Genomic DNA, 22,100 nt, shown 5'->3' with positions numbered 1-22,100 from the left:
GCTCCACATTTGCTTTCAGTTTAGCTGGTCGTCCGTACTAATACACATTGGCCGTATTAGGGGGTGGGAAACTGATGAGTGGGGATCGGGCGTTGTGGACAGCGACTCCTACAGGTCGGTTGGTGCGCCTGCGCAGTAGAATCAGGAAGTGTCGGGGGCAGCGTGAGCCTCCCACGCGTTACTCCTCGCCACTGAGAGATCGAGCTGCGCAGGTGAAAAGATGCGACTGCTGTTACCTCAAGTACCGGAGGGGACTTGTGCTATGTATGACTTAGTCCACATTGCAGCCGGCTTGTGGGAGGCAAGAAACAGCGTTCGTGACAGGGGAGGGTTGAATTGGATGATACGAAATTGGGATGGGAGAAAATATAGAAAATGGGAGAAAAAGTGGATAAAAAAAAAAGACTACACTCACTTTTGGCTGTGCCACTTCCTCCTGTCAATATGCGCCGGTTTCCGACTCAATGCCCTGAGATTTCTATAATCTTATATTTCACTAATAACAGTTAAAATAATTGGTAAACAAACGTAATGCTGAAAATATACACTTTTACTGTATATCTCGGGCTTAAGAGGTTAACCCTGTGAGGCCTATTTACTATCAAATAGCATTCTGAGGCTGAACAACAGGACCAATTGACTATACATGTGCTTAAATTTTTTTAAATAAACATTCTTTTTTTTAAATGGCTAAAAGTGATTTTGTAATTTTGCAACCGTGGGTCTCACAGGGTACTTTTAACCCTGTGAGGCCCAAATAAAAAAGACATTAGCAACTTCAGAGGCCAGAGGGTGAGACCTATAAACACATGAAGGGTGCCGTGACTGAAGAAAAAGGTTGAGAAACGCTGGTATATGGTGTGGCTCTTTGTGGTACCACAGTAATTTTTGTGGCTCTTAGTCTCTGACTGGTTGGCCACCCCTGTTCTATAAGGTATTAACACAACAATGTATGAATGAAAAAATATAACGTTCCCACATCCTGAACGATAGATAATCGATGTTGAATGGGCCATAGTAATGTCAATATAGCAATACAATTTAAAAAGTTATAGCCCTGCAAAGAAGGTAAACATCTCCATAGGCTTTCAACGGTGGCAGAGAGGGGTATGAGATGGGCACAATGCCCGGCGGGCAATGTGTTAAGAAACAACAATGAATACAAGAATGGTAACAATAGGTAGTAAGTAGTGCTGTCAAACGATTAAAATATTTAACTCGATTAATCGCATGATTGTCCATAGTTAACTCGCGATTAATCGCAAATTAATCGCATTTTTATTTAAAAAATTTTTTTTTACCTTAAAGGGGAACTATCTTATAAATGGCCTTTTTGAGTGTTTAGCATTGTTTCCTAGCTATGTGAACTTATATTAATATGATCTATGTCTCAAAATTCTCATATTGGCGCATTCTTCCAATTCTCCTCTCACAATATTCACCCTCACTGAACTGAGTCATTTGAAAATGTGATGATTTGTGATGTCAGAGAGACACCGCTGCATGTTAATGTTGAGATACAAGATGAGCTGCACACAGTGGTTGGAGCCCAGGCTCAAAACGGCTTAAGATCTTGAGGTAGAAAAATGCTGTTTTTGAGGACTTGATTAGAAATACAAAACAATGAATAAAAAAAAAATATATATTACAGAGGTGTTCCATAGACTCACAGGAATTGTGTAAAAGTGCCCAAATAGTGAAAGAAATAGTAAAATAGTTCCCCTTTAAACAGATCTTTTTCAAGTTCCAAGTTTTAATACTCTTATCAACATGCGAGTCAACAAATGCTTGCTTTGTGCAGCCATTTAACACAAAAGGATGACTCTCATGCATTGCAAATTTGCATCAAATTCAAAACAGAGTGATGCACAAAATAACTTAAAAGAAAATAATAATTTAAAACAATGAATAAAGTGTGCATGAAATAATAGGGGAAAGAAAACGTTAGGAACTTGTTACATTCACCCACACAAGGGCTGATTAATCACACACCCCCCTCTCTCCCTCACACACACACTCTCCCAGCTCTTTTTCTCTTTTGCCCCTTCCTCATCTCTCTCACCCCCCTCTCTCTATATCTCACACACACACACACACACACACACACACACACACACACACACACACACACACACACACACACACACACACTTCAGAAACAAACATAGTATCAATGAGAGCATCAATAATACACCTGAGTGAAGTCTAGTAAAAAATAAAAATAAAAATTTTAGTTAATCTTGAGTTAAAAAAATTAGTGGCATTAATAGAATCGGGAGTTAACGCGATATTAACGCGATATATTTGACAGCCTTAGTAGTAAGATAAAATTAACTATAAAATGAGGTAAGTCAATTATTTACAATGTCTTGCGTATAGTGTATGTGAATGTTAAGGTGCAGTGCAGGGTGCATGTGTTTGTTAAGTGGAGTGAAAGTATAAAATATAATATATTAAATTCCTTGAAATGGAAATACTACCTAGAAATTTTACTTAATTTGCTGTACTAAAAGTTAAGATGTTGTAAGTGGTATTTTGTTAAAATAAGTGAACTCCACATGACAAAAATGCTCTGACAAAAATAAGAAATAAAAACTAGTTTTAAGCAGATGTGTGCTTGAAACTAGTAAAATAATCTGCCAGTGTAGTAAGCAAATTTGGCTTAGCAAGATTTCTTGAAATAAGTAAAAATATCTAGGGTACTCTCTCCTGGTTGGATAAAGTGGGAACAGGATACCAGGAAATGTATTTTCTGTTTACTGCAGAGCGGAGGGACTGGGAGACCCATGTTACTGACCAAACACTGTTGGAATGTAGAGCTATTTAACACAAATTTTAACAAGAATATACCACTTACAGCACCTTTTAAGGTACATACTTTCCACCCCAGTGTGTTGTGTGTTTAACAGTCTTGTCCTGTCCCCCAGCCGGCCTGCAGGTCCAGTGTGTTGTATGTTTAACAGCCTGTGTGTGTGTGTGTGTGTGTGTGTGTGTGTGTGTGCGTGTGCGCGTGCGCGCGTGTGTGTGCGCGCCCGTCCGTCCGTCCGTCCGTCCGTCCGTCCGTATCCTGCAGGGCCACAGTGTGTTGTGTGTTTAACAGCCTCCTCCTGTCCCCAGCCGGCCTGCAGGGCCACAGTGTATTGTGTGTTTAACAGCCTCCTCCTGTCCCCAGCCGGCCTGCAGGGCCACAGTGTGTTGTGTGTTTAACAGCCTCCTCCTGTCCCCAGCCGGCCTGCAGGGCCACAGTGTGTTGTTAACAGCCTCCTCCTGTCCCCAGCCGGCCTACAGGTCCAGGCTGACCTCCCGCTCGGAGCAGCACGCTTGTGTTCTGGCGCGCGGCGCTCCTTCTTCTGCCGCATGAAGTACAACAAGGTCTCCATTAAGGTGGAGGAGAGCGAGTTCCACACCGACGCCTCCAAGAAGAAAGGTAGGAGGAAGGAGGAGAACTCTCATGTACAATAATGCTCTATACACCGTATATATATATTAAGGATGTCAAAGTTAACGCATTAACGCACAATTCTTTTAACGCCAAAAAAAATTTCAACGCACGATTAACGTTTTAGAAAATATATATATATATATTAGTGCTGTCAATCGATTAAAATATTTTATCGCGATTAATCGCATGATTGTCCATAGTTAACTCACGATTAATCGTAAATTAATCGCATATTTTTTAATTTTTTTTATCTACCTTAAACAGATCTTTTTCAAGTTCCAAGTTTTAATACTCTTATCAACATGAGAGACAACAAAAGCTTGCTTTATGCAGCCATTTAACACAAAAGGATGACCCTCATGCATTGCAAATTTGAATCAAATTCAAAACAGAGTGATGCACAAAATAACTTAAAAGAAAATAATAATTTAAAACAATGAATAAAGTGTGCATGAAATAATAGGGGGAAGAAAACGTTAGGAACTTGTTACATTCACCCACACAAGGGCTGAGTAATCACACACCCCCCCTCTCTCTCTCTCACACACACACTCTCCCAGGTCTTTCTCTCTTGCCCCTTCCTCATCTCTCTCACCCTCCTCTCTTTCTCTCTATATCACACACACACACACACACACACACACACACTTCAGAAACAAACATAGTATCAATGAGAGCATCAATAATACACATGAGTGAAGTCTAGTAAAAAAAAAAAATGAAGGTACAAAAGAAATGTTTTTTTGTTATTATTATTTTTTTAGTTAATTGTGAGTTAAAAGAAATAGTGGCGTTAATAGAATCAGGCGATAACGCGTTAATACCGCGTTAACTTTGACAGCCTTAATATATATATTATTTTTTTCTCTAGACTTCACTCAGGTGTATTATTGATACTCTCATTGATACTATGTTTGTTTCTGACTCAAAGTGTGTGTGTGTGTGTGTGTGTGTGTGTGTGTGTGCGTGCGTGCGTGCGCGTGCATGTGAGGGGGGTGAGAGAGATGAGGAAGGGGCAAGAGAGAAAGTGTGTGAGAGAGAGATGGGGAGGCGGGGGGGGTGAGTCCTCAGCCCTTGTGTGGGTGAATGTAACAAGTTCCTAACGTTTTCTTTCCCCTATTATTTCATGCACACTTTATTCATTGTTTTAAATGATTATTTTAGTTTTAAAGTTATTTTGTGCATCACTCTGTTTTGAATTTGATGCAAATTTGCAATGCATGAGGGTCATCTTTTTGTGTTAAATGGCTGCATAAAGCAAGCATTTGTTGACTCATGTTGATAAGAGTATTAAAACTTGAAAAATATCCGTTTAAGGTAGAGGAAAAAAATTATTGCGATTAATCGTGAGTTAACTATGGACAATCATGCGATTAATCAGATTCAATATTTTAATCGATTGACAGCACTAATATATATATATAAGCGGTTGGCAGTCGACTATGGCTCCTTTCGATTGATTAGTCGACTATTCGACTAATTGGGGCCAGCCCTAATATATATATATTAGTGCTGTCAATCGATTAAAATATTTAATATGATTAATCGCATGATTGTCCATAGTTAACTCACGATTAATCGCAAATTAATCGCATTTTCTTTTTTTTTATATCTACCTTAAATGGATATTTTTCAAGTTTTTAAAAACAAATGCTTGCTTTATGCAGCCATTTAACACAAAAATATGACCCTCATCATGCATTGCAAATTTGCATCAAATTCAAAACAGAGTGATGCACAAAATAACTTTAAAACTAAAATAATCATTTAAAACAATGAATAAAGTGTGCATGAAATAATAGGGTAAAGAAAACGTTAGGAACTTGTTACATTCACCCACACAAGGGCTGAGGACTCACACCCCCCGCCTCTCTCTCACACACACACTCTCCCATCTCTCTTTCTCTCTTGCCCCTTCCTCATCTCTCTCACCCCCCCCTATCTCTCACTCACACACACACACACACACACACACACACACACCCACACACACACACACACACACACACCCACACACACACACACTCACTTTGAGTCAGAAACAAACATAGTATCTTTAATAATTTATTTATTTATTATTACCGTGTGTATATATATATATATATATATATATATATATATATATATATATATATATATCCACACCGGTCTGTACATACCTGCATATAATCCGTTTTACATATCTGTAGATACTATATCTATATCTACATATCCCTTACTTATTCTTACTAGTTACACTGCTGGCCAGTATGACTTACTACCATAGTGTCTTTATACCTGCATCACTGTACATATTAATACTACAACTATATAGTATTAATTAGCACTATTACTCAGTAGTACAAATTTATATATATTTATACCCAGTCTAATCACCTGTACATTGTATATTACTATTGCACTTTACTATTACATTTGCACTTTACTGTTACATGCCAAACTCTGCGTTGTATAGTACTTGTGCTGTATGATGACAATACATTTGAATCAGCGTTTGAATCAGTTGAAATCAGATCATCAGCTGTGTTGCAGGTATGACATACGTTTGCTCTCATTTCCCGATTTCAATAACATTTGTAATTATTCAACCCTTTTGTGTTGCAAAAAGTGTTGGACTGGTACAATAATTGTTGGTGTGTGTGCGCGTGCATGCTTGTGTGTCGTGTGCACATGCTCGCCGTCGACTAAAAACATACCTTTTCAAATAATATCGGAAATTAAATAAAATATAAATTATTACTGTCTTTAGTATTATGTACCTTACTACTCTGCTACTATACTTATACTACTACCTATCATGCTAATATCTATGCTACTATACTTATACCTATCATGTTAATATGCCTATGCTACTATACTTATACTACTACCTATCATGCTATTATGTCTGCTACTATAGTTATACTACTACCTATCATGCTAATATGTCTATACTACTATACGTATACTACTACCTATCATGCTAATATGTATTCTACTATAGTTATACTACTACCTATCATGCTAATATGTCTATGCTACTATACTTATACTACTACCTATCATGCTCATATGTCTATACTACTATGCTACTATACTTATACTACTACCTATCGTGCTAATATATCTATACTACTATACTTATACTACTACCTATCATGCTAATATGTCTATACTACTATGCTACTATACTTATACTACTACCTATCATGCTAATATGTCTATACTACTATGCTACTATACTTATACTACTACATATCATGCTAATAATGTCTATACTACTATGCACCAGAGTGTAACACTCAAGTTTGACTCAAGACAAACAATGCCACTGACCCTTAGCTGCCAGAGGTGTACCCCTCCTGCTGACTTGTTGTTTACAATCTGTAAGTCTCTTTGGATAAAAGCATTAAGCTAAATTACTAAATGTAAATATCACGTGTGCACAGAGTCCCAGAGGTACAGCACGGTCCACTGCACAGGCTACATGCGCAGCTGGCCCACCAGTCAGCTGGGCATGGAGGGAGAGGCAGAGACGGACAAGGACCTGTCCCACTATAGCTGCCTGGTGGCGGTGGGACGAATCCACTCCCACGCAGCCCCCGAGACCAACGGGGGGGTCCCGGTCCAGGTCAAGCCCACAGAGTTCATCACGCGCTATGCCATGGATGGCAAGTTCACCTTTGTCGATCAAAGGTTAGCCGTCGTTTGTGCTTTTGTACCAATGGGGTTCTCCTAGATGTAGATGTGGCTCAATGTGTTTGAGGCGGAAGGGGAGGGAGAGGGGAGGGGAGGGGGTAGATTCCGATGTCATGTGTGTGTCATGCCTCAGGAGTAGGGTGACCAGGTGTCCCCCTTTTGGTTGTACTGTCCCACCATTTGACCAAATGTCCCGCGTCCCTCATATTGAGAGGATGTCCCTCTTTTCGAAGCCAAAAAAAACATGCGTCTAAAAGCCCCTCCCTACAGACAGTAAACGTAGCAACCCGCCTCTTGTCCACACACATTGCTCTGATTGGTTATAGTACTTTAGCGTGCTGCTTGCCTGCTGGTGACGAGACTGAGTCGTGACGCTACCTCATATCGCAAATCTGATTGGTCAAAAAAAACACAACAACATTACAAGCGAACTAGTTCAAGATGGAAAGCAGTAAAAAGAAACGGACCTGCAGTTACAACCAAGACTGGCAAACGACACATGACTGGGTGAGGCAGATGGCAGGCAATCCGCAGCAGGCTTTCTGTGTTTTGTGTCATAGTTCGTTTTCAATTGCGCATGGAGGAGAATACAACTTGAAGCACCACAGTGGACGTGAGTCTCACTTGAAAGTGGCTCACCAAAAAGAAACATCCAGATCTATGGATACGTTTCTTTTTAAACCAAACAATGATAGTCAGACGGACAAGGTCACTGCAGCTGAGATAACAAGTGTCTATCACACAGTACAACACTCCCATTCATACAGGTCAGCCGACTGTGGTAACCTTTAACCTTTGATTTAAATCTATTCGGTGAAGACCATGGCAGTTATTCTAATATAGAAACACAATTTATTTGTATTATTATTTTTGTATTATACTACACTGTTTTCCCTAGTTCTGTGTTAACAGGGAATATCAAACACAAGACAGACTGTCAAGTGATGACGTTTGAATATTTAAAACAGATGTTAGGTGGTATTTATTTTGATTTAACCTTTAACCTTTGATTTAAATCTATTCAGTGAAGACCATGGCAGTTATTCTAATAAAAAAAATTACATTATCTATCTGTCCCACTTTGTCCCACTTTGTCCCACCAAAATCGTACTGTTGTCCCACTTTGTCCCACCAAAATCTTACTGTTGTCCCACTTTTGGACTTTTTGCATCTGGTCACCCTACTCAGGAGTCATTGTTACTCGTGTCACCCTGTAGGCCAGTAAGTCTCATCTTTACTCAGGGTAGCTGCAGGGTGTTAAAAAGTCTTAAACAGTATTAAATTAATCATTTTAAATGTAAGGCCTTATACAGTATTAAAAAATCTGAGATGTAATTTGCACAGGTATACATATTTTTTTGGGGGGGCAGCCCGGCTGTCGGGAGATTAAATAATCTAATAATTTTAATCGGGAGATAAAAAAAAAAATAAAAATAAAAGAGCTTGTATGCGTGATAATTGAAATTGGCGCGCAAGTGCAGCTGCGCAAGTGTTGCTATGTGTTTTTCTTTTTGCTAGTATTGTTGTGAAATTGGTATTAAATTACCGGTAAGCGGTATTAAAAAGTCTTAAATTGTACTTGTTGAAACCTGCAGATACCCTGAGTCAAGATCCACAGATAGAACGAATGGTTTCATCTTTGCATCTTTGCTGCTCTACAATGAATCCTACCTTATTTCGTGATGCACCAGGCTTTGCTAATGGTCTGTCTCTTTGCTAATGCTCGATTCCCCATCGATGCTTCTGATGGTCCATTCTCACTGTGAGGGAATTTAACCCGATCAATGATTGTAGGTAGTCGAAGATAGACTTGATAAACAAAGGTTTATTCAGAATAGATACAGAATACCTTCACATGGAATGCTTTTTTCTGTTATGCTCCTATGAGGATCATAGGACGCTTGGATCATACACATACAGCTCATTGCAGTAATATTCCACAATTATTACATTTTAGATAGTAATAATGGTACAGAGCCTTGAGACAACCATATGCATATTCACCACCGCAAACAGACTGGCAGCCGTCATAGGCAGCGCCATTTACGGAAGGAGGGGGGAGTGGGTTGGGGTTGTTACAGGGCTGTAGGGGGGGGGGGGGGAGTGATCCCTTACACGAGGCAGCCGACAGTGCAGCGCCAATGCAGAGGAGGGGGGGGGGGGGAAGGTGGGGGGGAGTGCACAGGCCAAGTCATGGGTGGGGGAGGTAGGGATTGCGGGTGGGGAAGCCGCTCGCCACTCTTATCTCCCAGAGGGCCTTCGACTCCAGCAGCTCCCTGTTTCGACCTTGGTCCAGGAATTTGTTTTGGCTGACTGACTGGCCCATTTATCCCAGCCACGTCACTTTAAATTTGATTTGAATAGAGTGAAATATAACTCTATTGATTTGAGTGGAGTGAGTTTTAACAACTCCGTCCAAATGACTGAATGCATTATTAGTCCAAGTGTCCAAGTGTCTTATCAGTTCATTTTGGTAGATCCTGTGCGCGGTAAACAGATCCAAAATCTTCGTATTGCAGTCCAAAAGCTTCCATAATCCAAAAATGACCACGTCTTCAAGTTGGTAGCCTGATTATGATGTCCCAATAGGCAGAGAGGGTTAGCCTTATTCTGCTTCTTGAAGAAAATATGCAATCCACTGATTAGATCCATTTAGAGTTGATTTGAGTATAGTCCGGCCACCGGCACGAAGCAGAGCATAGCAGCGTCGGGCTCCATGGAGCAGTAGAGGCGGCGGTAGGAACGGCCTTGAAGGCCTAGGGAGAGAGGAAAGAAATGCGACTTGTCTCTGCAAGAGGTGGGAGGACTAGACTAGCACTAGACTAGAAAGATGTATCCATCAGTGGACCAATTGCATGCTTTTGCAGAGGACAAGAAGCCTTCCGTCGACTCCTTCAGACATTAACACGTTGGATGCCAGCGACGCGTTTTGTCGTTAGTTCATGCCGCCAGTTGAGTGCCGGCAACGCTATATAGTGTTTGTTTGTCGTATTTTTTTTTATTGGCGATTTGAATTCATATTTCATCCATCGAGCCTCACGCTAGTGTTGCAGAGTCTCTCCCTGTGTAACTGCACCCCATTAGTTTAGACTGATGGGGGGGGGGGGGGGGGGTCATGTTACTTTTCCATCAAGCCAACTGAAGAGACCAAGTGATCGCAGGCCATCAGAACAGCGTGGATTATGTATTTCCAGCACCCAACGCTGAATCAATAAACGCGATCGATATTTGGAATGGCGATCAGGAATTGGAATAATCTTTTTGGATAACATCTGATCTGAGGTAAGGAATCTATTTGACCAGTCTTAGGATAATCAGAGCTGTTTTCACCTATATATCAACGTGTCCCATATGTGTGTGTGTGGCTGTGAGTGTGTGCTCGCTGATCAGGAAATAAGATAATCGATATTTCAGCCCGCCTCTATAGTGTGCATAAGTACATCGATAATCTAGCGTTTATTTGAAAACGATTCATAAATAGGCCGAAAAATTACAAGGTTTTTGTGTATTCCAGAATATTCCAGTAAATGCCGTTTATCACGGAATCTATATATTTTCCTGAAAAACGAGGGCTTTTCAAAATGCTATAAAACGGAAATGAACCGATTTAAAAAAAAAAACACAATCCGTTTCGACAATGTTGACTGCAAACAAGTCATTGATAAGCGACGGGCAGATTAGACACATAGCCATAATTTAAGACAGAGATTATGCGTTCACAACGCTATCATTGAAGTGGGTGGTGGCATTTAACCACGTTTTACCACGTTCACCAGTGGCAATGAAAGTGTTAAGCACCCCCACAGCCCAAATGGAATGATAAAAAAAAAGTATACTTTTTTTTTTCAATATATATATTGAAATATATCCAAATCCTTAGTCGGGGACAGCCCTACTTTGAGCAAATATTAATTAAAAGTAGTGGTATATATATCATGATATCAAAGCAGATCATGAATAATCACTCCACTCCGTAGAAGGTTGCAGTGTATTGCACACTCATTGTACCCTATTGTGTTGAAGTTTGGGGAAATACATATAAAACCAACCTACAAAAGATATGCACACAAAAAATAGCTATAAGGATTGTACATCATGCTGGTTATAGAGATCATACCAATTGTTTATTTGTTAAAAGTCAAACTCTGAAATTTAAAGATTTGGTTAAATTCAAAACTGCACAATTCATGCTTAAAGTAACACAAAATATAGTCCCGGGCAACATACAAAAAAATGTCATGGGCAGAGATGGGGGTTATAATGTAAGAGGGTAATTGAATTTAAAACAACCTATTGTCCCTACTACTCTCAAAAGCAAGTGCATCTCAGTTTGTGGGGTATCCATTTGGAATGGCCTTGATGTAGCAATAAAAACAAGTACTATTGAAATGTTTAAATGCAGATATAAACAGGAATTCTTGGACAAGTATAAGTTAGAGGAGCTTGAAAATAATGTGAACTAGTATTTTTGTAATTATTTATTTATCTTTTGCTGTAGTGGATAGGTATTATTTTTGATATTGATAGATAACTTATTACATATTAATATGATATTGTAAGGAAGGGGCAGGACCAGATAAGCTTTGCTTCTTTCTGTCCCTTCTCAAACAAAACCATTTGTCTTGAGCTATGTTAACAATTGCTTCCATGTCTAGGAAGATATATTTAATTGTATTTGTATTTTATTTAGTTTTTTTAGTTTTTATTTTTATTTTTAATTTAGTTATTTAAATTTTGTGTGTTTATGGTTGTTCGAGATAAATAAAGATCAAATCAAATCCACATCCGTACACTGTCCATAGAAAGGGGAGAACAATTTTGCAGCCAGTTCAACCTGTAAACCGCTGTTGAACTGCAGTCGATACAAGGATGAACCAGAACTTCTCCTCTCTTCCACAGAGCAACGACTATTCTAGGGTATCTGCCCCAGGAGCTGCTTGGGACGTCGTGCTACGAGTACTTCCACCAGGATGACCTACCGCACTTAGCTGATAGACATAGAAAAGGCAAGCTCCCTTATCCTGTGATCCAAACTGTTAGTTTTTTTTGTGATGGGGCTTGATAATATGTGAAATAAGAATAAAAATGGAAAACTAACCTTCTTACTGCACTTTTAGAGTTAGCACTCAAGTTCAACACTATTTGACGAACAATGCCACTGACCCTTAGCTGCCAGAGATGTACCCCTCCTGCTGACTTGTGGTTCACAATTTTTAAGTCGCTATGGATAAAAGTGTCAGCTAAATTAGTAAATGTAAATGTGGGTTATTGGCACTGATTACCGATTCGATTTCGATTCACCAAGGTCCCGTTTCGATTTGATTTCCAAAATCGACATTGATTTGTGGTTGGCGGCTGGTTTCAGGAGACTGGCACCTGCCGCTGTCGTCAAAAGATGACCCCTGCAGGACACGGGGCGCACTGGAAATAATGTTTAGTGCAAGTCTTCACATGTCCATCGAGAAAAGGCGTAGATTAAAAGATCGATTTCTTGGAGAATCTATATTGGATACTTCAAATGAAACTATTCAGTATATATTTATTTATACTTTTACCCTGCCCTAATCTGTGATTCATTATTGCTTTTACAACGTAGTGCAAATGAGAAATTGTACTGCAAGAGACCTTCTTCAGCATTAAATGACAGACAGCCGAATGCACCCAGGAGCGCAGGTTTAGCCATAGGCAGAGGTTTATGGGGGGTTACAGGGGACATGTCCCCCTCAATATTGAGAAGAGATCAATTTGTTCCCCTCAAAGAATGTAGCAAATGAATGCCTGAGAGCCTTACTGCATTATATTCCATTATATTTGTGTCAGCGGGTACCTGCACTTTGTCTTTTCCTTTACATAAATAAAGACATTTCCACCATAAATTGATGCAGAAAATGTACAAATTGGTGCAGAAAAGTACACCAGAATGCAGGAAATAAAGTGTTGAATGCAAAAAGTTCCTGGGGGAGGGACCCTATGCTTAAAGTGCCCCCCCCCCCCCCCCCCCCCTCAGTGTTGAAACCAAACATACACCCTTGTGTTTAGCTGTAGTCCAGCCAGAATTGGACATGAACTACTAGACCACTAACCTACTGGGAAGACTTTGTCCCTGTTGATATGGCTTTGTTATACATCTAGATCACCATTTTACATTTTCCAGCTTCCCCATTCTATATTTCTGTCTTAAACATTCCCTATCGTTTTCCTAACTTTTATTTCCTCACCCGGAGGCCCAGGGCAGAGGGTGTGCTTATGCCTCGTTAATGTCGTTAATGATACCCTTGCTATAGCCATTCCCTAGACTAGAATGTTTTTTGTGGTGTTTTGAAAAGTTTTTGTCTTTAGCCGTACCCAATTCTAACTCTCTCTCTCTCTCTCTCTCTCTACCCTCTTCTCTCCACAGCGCTGCGGAGCAAAGAGAAAATAGAGACAAACTGCTATAAGTTCAAAACGAAACATGGCTCCTTTGTCTCTCTACAAAGTCAGTGGTTTAGTTTTGTTAATCCCTGGACCAAAGAAGTAGAATACATTGTGTCGACTAATACAGTCATATCGTGAGTACAAGCTCCGCCCCCCCTGACCTCTACACAGAACCTCCTAGCATGACATGACGTAACAGTGCACACCGCCCACATTCAGCTCACCTCACACTGTTTTCCCCTCTCCTCCCAAGGCACGACCACAGTCCAACCAGCCAATCAGAAAACAAGTTGGAACAGCCTGGCAATTCCAAGACTTCTGAAGGTTAGTGGGGACGGGGGGAGACAACCCAAATAACAGTAGTTATACTAATATACAACTATATTTATTGCATATACTGTATATATATATATCCATATCTGTCTTAATATACCTGCATAATCCTTCTACCGGTATATACCTACTTGTACACCTGTATATAACCCGTATGATGGCATGTACATTAGTGCTGTACATTGTACACCTTATATATATTTATTCTTACCGTATGTATATATATTAGGGCTGTCAAAGTTAATGCTTTAACTTTGGAGATTAATTTAAATTATTTAAAGCATTAAAATAAATGTATCTAGATTAATCTATGGAGTGAAAAATCTTCAACGTTCTGAACTTTCAGCAGTATATTTGCTTGTTCTTTTTTTGCATCGACTCATGCACCTTTTTTAAAATCATCTGACATGAAGATGGAACACATTTTTGTTGTTAATATGATTTATATTACTGGTAGTTCATACAAGACATTATCATCCTCTAAACCAATCTGCACTTTAACATATGCCTCGGTTGTTTTTATTTCTGTTAGCGCCGCGGATATAAGAAAGAGGTCTAGCTGAGTCAATGTTGATGGTTTTGTTAAACATTTGTATGTCACAGGAGAGAAACCGTGTATTCAAAGAAAGCTATTAAAATAGTCTTTGAATCTAAATATACTTTCTTTGTGTTGATTTTACATTAATTCCATGACTTTACTCAAGTAAATATCTGTTACAAACTTCAGTCTTAAGTAGAAAAATGCAATTTTTAATCTAGATTAATTACAGAAAATCGTGAGATTAATTCGTTCATTTTCTTTTATCTATTGACAGCACTAATATATATATAATGTAATAAACTTTATTTGTATAGTACCTTTCATACAAGAATTGCAGCTCAAAGTGCTTCACATCAGCAAAAAAGACAGGCATACAAAATTGGCATAAAATTAGCACAACATTTACAAAAAAAAGTGCAGACATAAAATAAGTATAAAATAGATTGCAGCAAAACAGACAAAGGTAAGGCATAGAACATTAAATCACATAGTGTTTCATATTAGGATCTAACATACCGGTACCAATAGGCCTCTTTGTTTACGGTTTGATTATTACTGATACATATCTGTAACTTTAGTGATTTATGATCAAAGGGACTTTAACCCACTAATATATGAGTTACATTTATCTGTACATGCCTGCATATAATCCTTTTTACATTATATAATCTGTAGATGCTATATCTATATCTGTACATATCACTTACCTACTCTTACTAGTTACGCTGCTGGCCAGTATGACTTACTACCCTGTCTTTATACTTGTATCACTGTACATATTAATACTACAACTCATGTACATACATCTGATAGCACTATTACTCTGTAGTACTAATTTATATATTTTATACCCAGTATAATCACCTATACATTTGCAGTTTGGATGCCAAACTTATTTTCGTTGTACTGTACTTGTGTTGTATAATGACAATACATTTCAATCTAATAAGAGAAGTAATTTTGATTGCATTATTTAACAATGCAGTCATTTCATTCTATGAACAACAGGTCGTCTCATCCCTGTGTTTTCTTCCTCTGTAGAAGACGGCAAGAAATCCCTTCCCATCATCCCAGGAGGCTCCGGCAGCTCCAGTACCTTGATCTATGCAGGAAGTATAGGGACCCAGATCGCTAACGAGCTGCTGGATTACAACAGGTGAGGCATTTGATTGACACTCTTAACTCATTGGACGCCGACAACATTTATATAAGTGTTTGTCCGACAACCGTTGAACGCCAACCACGTATATATACGTTATTTCATATTTTTTTTTTTTTTTTTTTTTTAATCCACTTTTTCTATATTTTCTCCCATCCCAATTTCGTATCATCCAATTCAACCCTCCCCTGTCACGAACGCTGTTTCTTGCCTCCCACAAGCCGGCTGCAATGTGGACTAAGTCATACACAGCACAAGTCCCCTCCGGTACTTGAGGTAACAGCAGTCGCATCTTTTCACCTGCGCAGCTCGATCTCTCAGTGGCGAGGAGTAACACGTGGGAGGCTCACGCTGCCCCCGACACTTCCTGATTCTACTGCGCAGGCGCACCAACCGACCTGTAGGAGTCGCTGTCCACAACGCCCGATCCCCACCCATCAGTTTCCCACCCCCTAATACGGCCAATGTGTATTAGTACGGACGACCAGCTAAACTGAAAGCAAATGTGGAGCGCTGGGCTCGAACAGGCGAGCCCAGCATCTCCAGATTTCGTGGCGAGCGCCTTGCCCACTACACCACGTAGCCGCCCTATTTCATCGTTATTTCTTTTATTTGATATTTCTATTCATTACAGGCCCACTGACTCTGCGTCAACATTGGGAATCGCATTGAGAATGCCTAGGTGCAATACCGGCCGCATCACGCTAGACGGCGGTATCGAGCACCCTTTCTACCCCTGTATTTCTATTACCTATCTAGTATCTCATTTCTATGTGGGACGGCCCCAGGTCTCGGGTTACATTTTTCCTTGTCTGGCAATACGAACGGTTCTGCCGGTTACATTGAAGCGCGTCAGATATCTCCGATCCATATGTTGTGGTGAATTATGCCGTCGAGCAAATGGACATTGGATATACCGGATGGCGATCAAACAATTTGAATATTCTTTTTGGATTACTCCCGGCCACAGGTAAGGGCGATTTGACGTACATTTTAGCTTGATCCTGCAATGCTTTCATACTGATCGGGCTGATAACCGTTTTTAGTGTTCAATGCGAATGCCGTTACTTTCATGCATTCATGATGGAACATAATACCTATAATGTGGATTTGATTCCGGAAACAATAGCGGGTTCAGGAAGGAAACAGCAACGTCTACAATGTAATCAACGTATACTGCCATAACTAAGCATTTCATGAATTACCCTAGACCGCTCTAAAACCATACTTATATTCACCACGGTATAACACGGGAACGTATGGATGGAAAAATTATCTCTTTTTTTGCATCTTGACCGGAAGAAACTCAATGTCAAATGACTATAGTATTGCATCCATGGCTATAATATAGATTTAGCTCTACAAACAAGGTGACTAACTCCCATCGTTTACAGCTTGGCAGTAGCTACCACAGGATAAGGATACTAGCTGGCAGCCAATGAGTTAACACATTAACTGCCAGGGATTAGCCTTATCCTCGTAGCTAGAGCGCCAGCTATCTAGAGCCTATTTTCACTGTGCGTGACGATGTTTGCCGAGCTATATCTATATTCTATATTATAGCTATGGATACAATACTATGGTCATTTTACAGTAACTATCTTCTGTCCAAGATGCAAAAAAGAAAAAAAAATCATGTATATGTTCGCACGTTATCCCGTGGTGAATATTGTATAGTTTAGGAGTGATCCGGGATAATTCCTGAAAAGCTGAGTTATAGGGCGCTACTTAATTTCTACTATAAGCGTTGGCGTTTCTTGCCTGGACACTACTATTTCCAATTCAAATGTATATAATATGTATTATGTTTCATCATGAATGCATGAAAGGGGTGGGGGGGTCGTTTTTTTATGCTTTGATGGCCAGTAACAGCATTCGTCTTGAACACCACACACGCTGATCGGCTGGATCGATATGAAAACATTGTACGATCAAGCTGGAATTGACGTCAGATAGTCCTTACCTTTGATCGGGGGTATTCCAAAAAGAATATTCCAATTGTCTGATCGCGATTTCCAGTATTGGTGTACTTGACATAATCCGGCACACACATGCATGGAGGGTCATTGGACGCGTTTCAATGTGATCGGGTGAACCGCTAGACTCGCCTGACCCAGAATATGGCGTCCGGAGAGATTTAAGTGTAACACCCGGTGTGAAGGAGGGTTTCAAAGGGTGGGCGATACTGCCACCTAGCAGGATGCGGCCGGTATTGCACTCTGGCGATCTCAGAATGATTCCCTATGGTAACCCCGAGGTCCATGTGCCTGAAATGAATAGAAATATAGAATAAAATAAATAACGACCAAAACCCGAGATATCTCGGGTCTGGCGCCCAACGCATGGCGAGTTAACCCGGGATATCTCGGGTCTGGCGCCGAATGTGTTAACCAAAGTACCTCAAATTACCATCAGGACATAAAAAATATATAATATAATTTGTATTCATATTCACCTGTCTCCGTGGAAACAACGATAAACGTAGCCATAGAGGTATGGTTGGGGGGGAAAAGAAGGGGAAATAATTTCACTTCATGGCGTCTGTGCAGCCATGTTTATTCACCTCCTCCATGGAAACAACGATGAGCGTAGCCCCTAAACTTAAGGGTATGGTTTCCTTGTGCAGAAAGGATGGTACCGCTGTGTTTACTCTTCTGATAACTACATCACTGCATAACTCATGAATGTTCAGTCCAGCTTAATATTTGGCTCTTTGTGATACTATATCTACTGTACATGTGTGGAGGAATCCCTTTGTCTGTCCTAATAATAGCTTGAATCTCACACCTAGAGAGACAATGTCCCCAACCCTTACCCTTCTCTATCCAAGAGAGCTGGGTCCCCTTCTCCACCGCAGCGTTCTGGAAACACTCCTCTCAGCCAAAGCTCATTTAACCTACATGTACTTTGTGGGTTTCAGTATTAAACCTATATTGATCATGAAGATCCGTCTCTACAACCATAATTGATGAGTCCAGTTCCATCACAAATTGGCGTCACTCACTTTGAACTTCAGAACCTGATGCTATTTTCCATCCTGTTTCAGAAATAATTTTATTTCAAACTAATTTGGTCGTGGAGGTCAGGAAATTGTTACACTTGTAAGACACTTTGAGGCAGAGCTGTTTCACAGGCTGTGTGGTGTACAGGTGTAGAGGCAGCTCTGTGTTTCAGGCTGTGGCGTAGAGGCAGCTCTGTGTTTCAGGCTGTGGCGTAGAGGCAGCGCTGTGTTTCATGCTGTGTGGCGTAGAGGCAGCTCTGTGTTTCAGGCTGTGTGGTGTAGAGGCAGCTCTGTGTTTCAGGCTGTGTGGCGTAGAGGCAGCTCTGTGTTTCATGCTGTGTGGTGTAGAGGCTGCTCTGTGTTTCATGCTGTGTGGTGTAGAGGCAGCTCTGTGTTTCATGCTGTGTGGTGTAGAGGCAGCTCTGTGTTTCATGCTGTGTGGCGTAGAGGCAGCTCTGTGTTTCAGGCTGTGTGGTGTAGAGGCAGCTCTGTGTTTCAGGCTGTGTGGCGTAGAGGCAGCGCTGTGTTTCATGCTGTGTGGCGTAGAGGCAGCTCTGTGTTTCAGGCTGTGTGGTGTAGAGGCAGCTCTGTGTTTCATGCTGTGTGGCGTAGAGGCAGCTCTGTGTTTCAGGCTGTGTGGTGTAGAGGCAGCTCTGTGTTTCATCCTGTGTGGCGTAGAGGCAGCTCTGTGTTTCAGGCTGTGTGGCGTAGAGGCAGCTCTGTGTTTCATGCTGTGTGGTGTAGAGGCTGCTCTGTGTTTCATGCTGTGTGGTGTAGAGGCAGCTCTGTGTTTCATGCTGTGTGGTGTAGAGGCAGCTCTGTGTTTCATGCTGTGTGGCGTAGAGGCAGCTCTGTGTTTCAGGCTGTGTGGTGTAGAGGCAGCTCTGTGTTTCATGCTGTGTGGTGTAGAGGCAGCTCTGTGTTTCATGCTGTGTGGCGTAGAGGCAGCTCTGTGTTTCATGCTGTGTGGCGTAGAGGCAGCTCTGTGTTTCATGCTGTGTGGCGTAGAGGCAGCTCTGTGTTTCAGGCTGTGTGGTGCACAGGTGTAGAGGCTGCTCTGTGTTTCAGGCTGTGTGGTGTAGAGGCAGCTCTGTGTTTCAGGCTGTGTGGTGTAGAGGCAGCTCTGTATTTCAGGCTGTGTGGTGTAGAGGCAGCTCTGTGTTTCAGGCTGTGTGGTGTAGAGGCAGCTCTGTATTTCAGGCTGTGTGGTGTAGAGGCAGCTCTGTGTTTCAGGCTGTGTGGCGTAGAGGCAGCTCTGCGTTTCAGACTGTGTGGTGTAGAGGCAGCTCTGTGTTTCATGCTGTGTGGTGTAGAGGCAGCTCTGTGTTTCAGACTGTGTGGTGTAGAGGCAGCTCTGCGTTTCAGACTGTGTGGTGCACAGGTGTAGAGGCAGCTCTGTGTTTCAGACTGTGTGGTGTAGAGGCAGCTCTGTGTTTCAGACTGTGTGGTGTAGAGGCAGCTCTGCGTTTCAGACTGTGTGGTGCACAGGTGTAGATGCAGCTCTGTGTTTCAGACTGTGTGGTGCACAGGTGTAGAGGCAGCTCTGTGTTTCAGGCTGTGTGGCGTAGAGGCAGCTCTGTGTTTCAGGCTGTGTGGTGTAGAGGCAGCTCTGTGTTTCAGGCTGTGTGGTGCACAAGTGTAGAGGACTAGAGGCAGCTCTGTGTTTCAGGCTGTGTGGTGCACAGGTGTAGAGGCAGCTCTGTGTTTCAGGCTGTGTTGTGCACAGGTGTAGAGGCAGCTCTGCGTGGCAGTGAGTGAAACTGGTCACGGCTCACCCGGGTTCATAGTTGGCCACGGGTTGAGTCAGGAATGTGACTAATGTTGTCAGTTTGACTTGTTCTTCTGCTTCAGAATGAACTTGTCACCTTCCAGCGGCAACGCCAGCCCCTTCAGCGTCCTGCAGGAGAAGTCTCCCCTGACTCACAGTAAAGTCACCAGCAATGTAAGGCTTATTTGACATTAGATTACATTCAAATGTATTGTCATCATACACCACAAGTACAGTACAATGAAAATAAGTTTGGCAACCAACCAGAGTGCAAATGTAACAGTAAAGTACAATAGTAATATACAGTGTACAGGTTATTATACTGGGTATAAAATATATAAATGAATACTACTGAGTAATATTGCTAATCAGATGTATGTACAGAGTAGTAGTATTAATAAGTACAGTGATATACAGGTATGAAGACACTATGGTAGTAAGTCATATTGGCCAGCAGCCTTACTAGTAAGAGTAGGTAAGGGATATGTACAGATATATAGTATCTACAGATGTGTAAAAAGGATTATATGCAGGTATGTACAGATATATGGATATATATACAGTATATACAGCATTATTGTACATGCGTTCATACAGAGTTATATGGGTTATATGCATGTGTATAAGTAGGTATATAGTGTATTTACCGTACTTTTCGCACTATAAGCCGCACCTGACTATAAGCCGCAGCAGCTAAATTGAATGATGTGTACATATATAAGCCGCACTGGACTATAAGCCGCAGGTGTTTTAATGTTTAATTACCATATCGCTGCTGTCGGGCCAAAACCTCATAACTCCATTTTTTGAATTTTTTTTTTATTATATAAATCAACTCCGTAGATCATCCTCCATATGTGTGTGTGGGTTTTACAAAGTTTAAACAATGGGAAAGCATTAAACCGATCATCTGTCTAAACCTCCTAACTCTATTCACCCTCAAATCTGTGTTAGTTTTTTTCATCTGCTGAAAAGTTGGGTTTTTGGAGTTATGAGGTTTTGTCCCGACAGCAGCGATATGTAATTGGCATTGGGACACAATACTGTCAGACAAATAACAAGAATTAACTCATTTACAAGTTGTATTAAGTTTAGCAAATAAGGGAACAGATAAATAACATTTCAATGCAGTCAAAAAAAGCAATATTTAGATTTTTACATTTTCGGGTTTGGTCACGTCGAGTCACATATAAGCCGCACCGTTATATAAGCCGCAGGGTCGAAAAATGGGGGAAAAAGCCGCGGCTTATAGTTCTTCTTGTGGTCCTCAGGTGCCAAACGGAGAGGTGACGGACGTGGACATGCCGGGGAAGTCCAGCTCCAGCAGTGAGGCCACCCAAGGTGCTTCATGCTCAGGAGAGACAGTCATGGGTACCCTCTGTTATTCTGTACACACCTGTGTTTAACATGGTGCCTCTGTAGGACAGTGTTGCTCTGTAGCCCTGAGACATCAAGTCAAGTGTTCCTTTCTGAGATTCAAGTGTCATAGCAGCATGGGGGGGGGGGGGGGGGTAGGTAGTAATAATAGTAGAACAAAGTGCAAGTACTGTAGTAATGATAATAGTGATAAGAGTAGTAGTAGTGAACAGTAGTGAGTAGGGGTGTAACGATGCAACCTCACAACGATTAAATTCGATTACGATTCTTCAGGCAACGATTCAATGCATCATGTAATCTCTTCATTTGAATTCGATTCAATTAATCTTCTATCAGTTAATTCCCCAAAAAAAATGTTATACACAAATGTGGCTGGGGGAACTGATT

At 41.0% G+C, this 22,100-nt stretch overlaps 1 protein-coding gene across 5 annotated transcripts in view; it reads left to right on the top strand.

Moving 5' to 3' along the window:
• bmal2 (basic helix-loop-helix ARNT like 2) overlaps positions 1-22,100 on the top strand; it is a 124,782-nt gene that overhangs the window by 92,485 nt on the left and 10,197 nt on the right. For 4 of the 5 annotated variants that reach the window (XM_084334329.1, XM_084334328.1, XM_084334332.1 and 1 more), the window contains 8 exons: positions 3,278-3,427; positions 6,871-7,117; positions 12,020-12,126; positions 13,518-13,668; positions 13,788-13,858; positions 15,450-15,564; positions 20,420-20,510; positions 21,608-21,707. In XM_084334329.1, the coding sequence (XP_084190455.1) occupies positions 3,278-3,427; positions 6,871-7,117; positions 12,020-12,126; positions 13,518-13,668; positions 13,788-13,858; positions 15,450-15,564; positions 20,420-20,510; positions 21,608-21,707 (1,032 nt within the window). The remainder of the gene's footprint in view (positions 1-3,277; positions 3,428-6,870; positions 7,118-12,019; positions 12,127-13,517; positions 13,669-13,787; positions 13,859-15,449; positions 15,565-20,419; positions 20,511-21,607; positions 21,708-22,100) is intronic. The other variant, XM_084334330.1, reaches the window with a different exon arrangement.

This window comes from Notolepis coatsorum (assembly GCF_963971535.1).
Source record: "Notolepis coatsorum genome assembly, chromosome: 18".
In the NCBI taxonomy this organism is placed as follows: domain Eukaryota; kingdom Metazoa; phylum Chordata; class Actinopteri; order Aulopiformes; family Paralepididae; genus Notolepis; species Notolepis coatsorum.
Note: the sequence above shows the minus strand (reverse complement) of the source record. Positions and strands in the feature narration are given on the sequence as shown.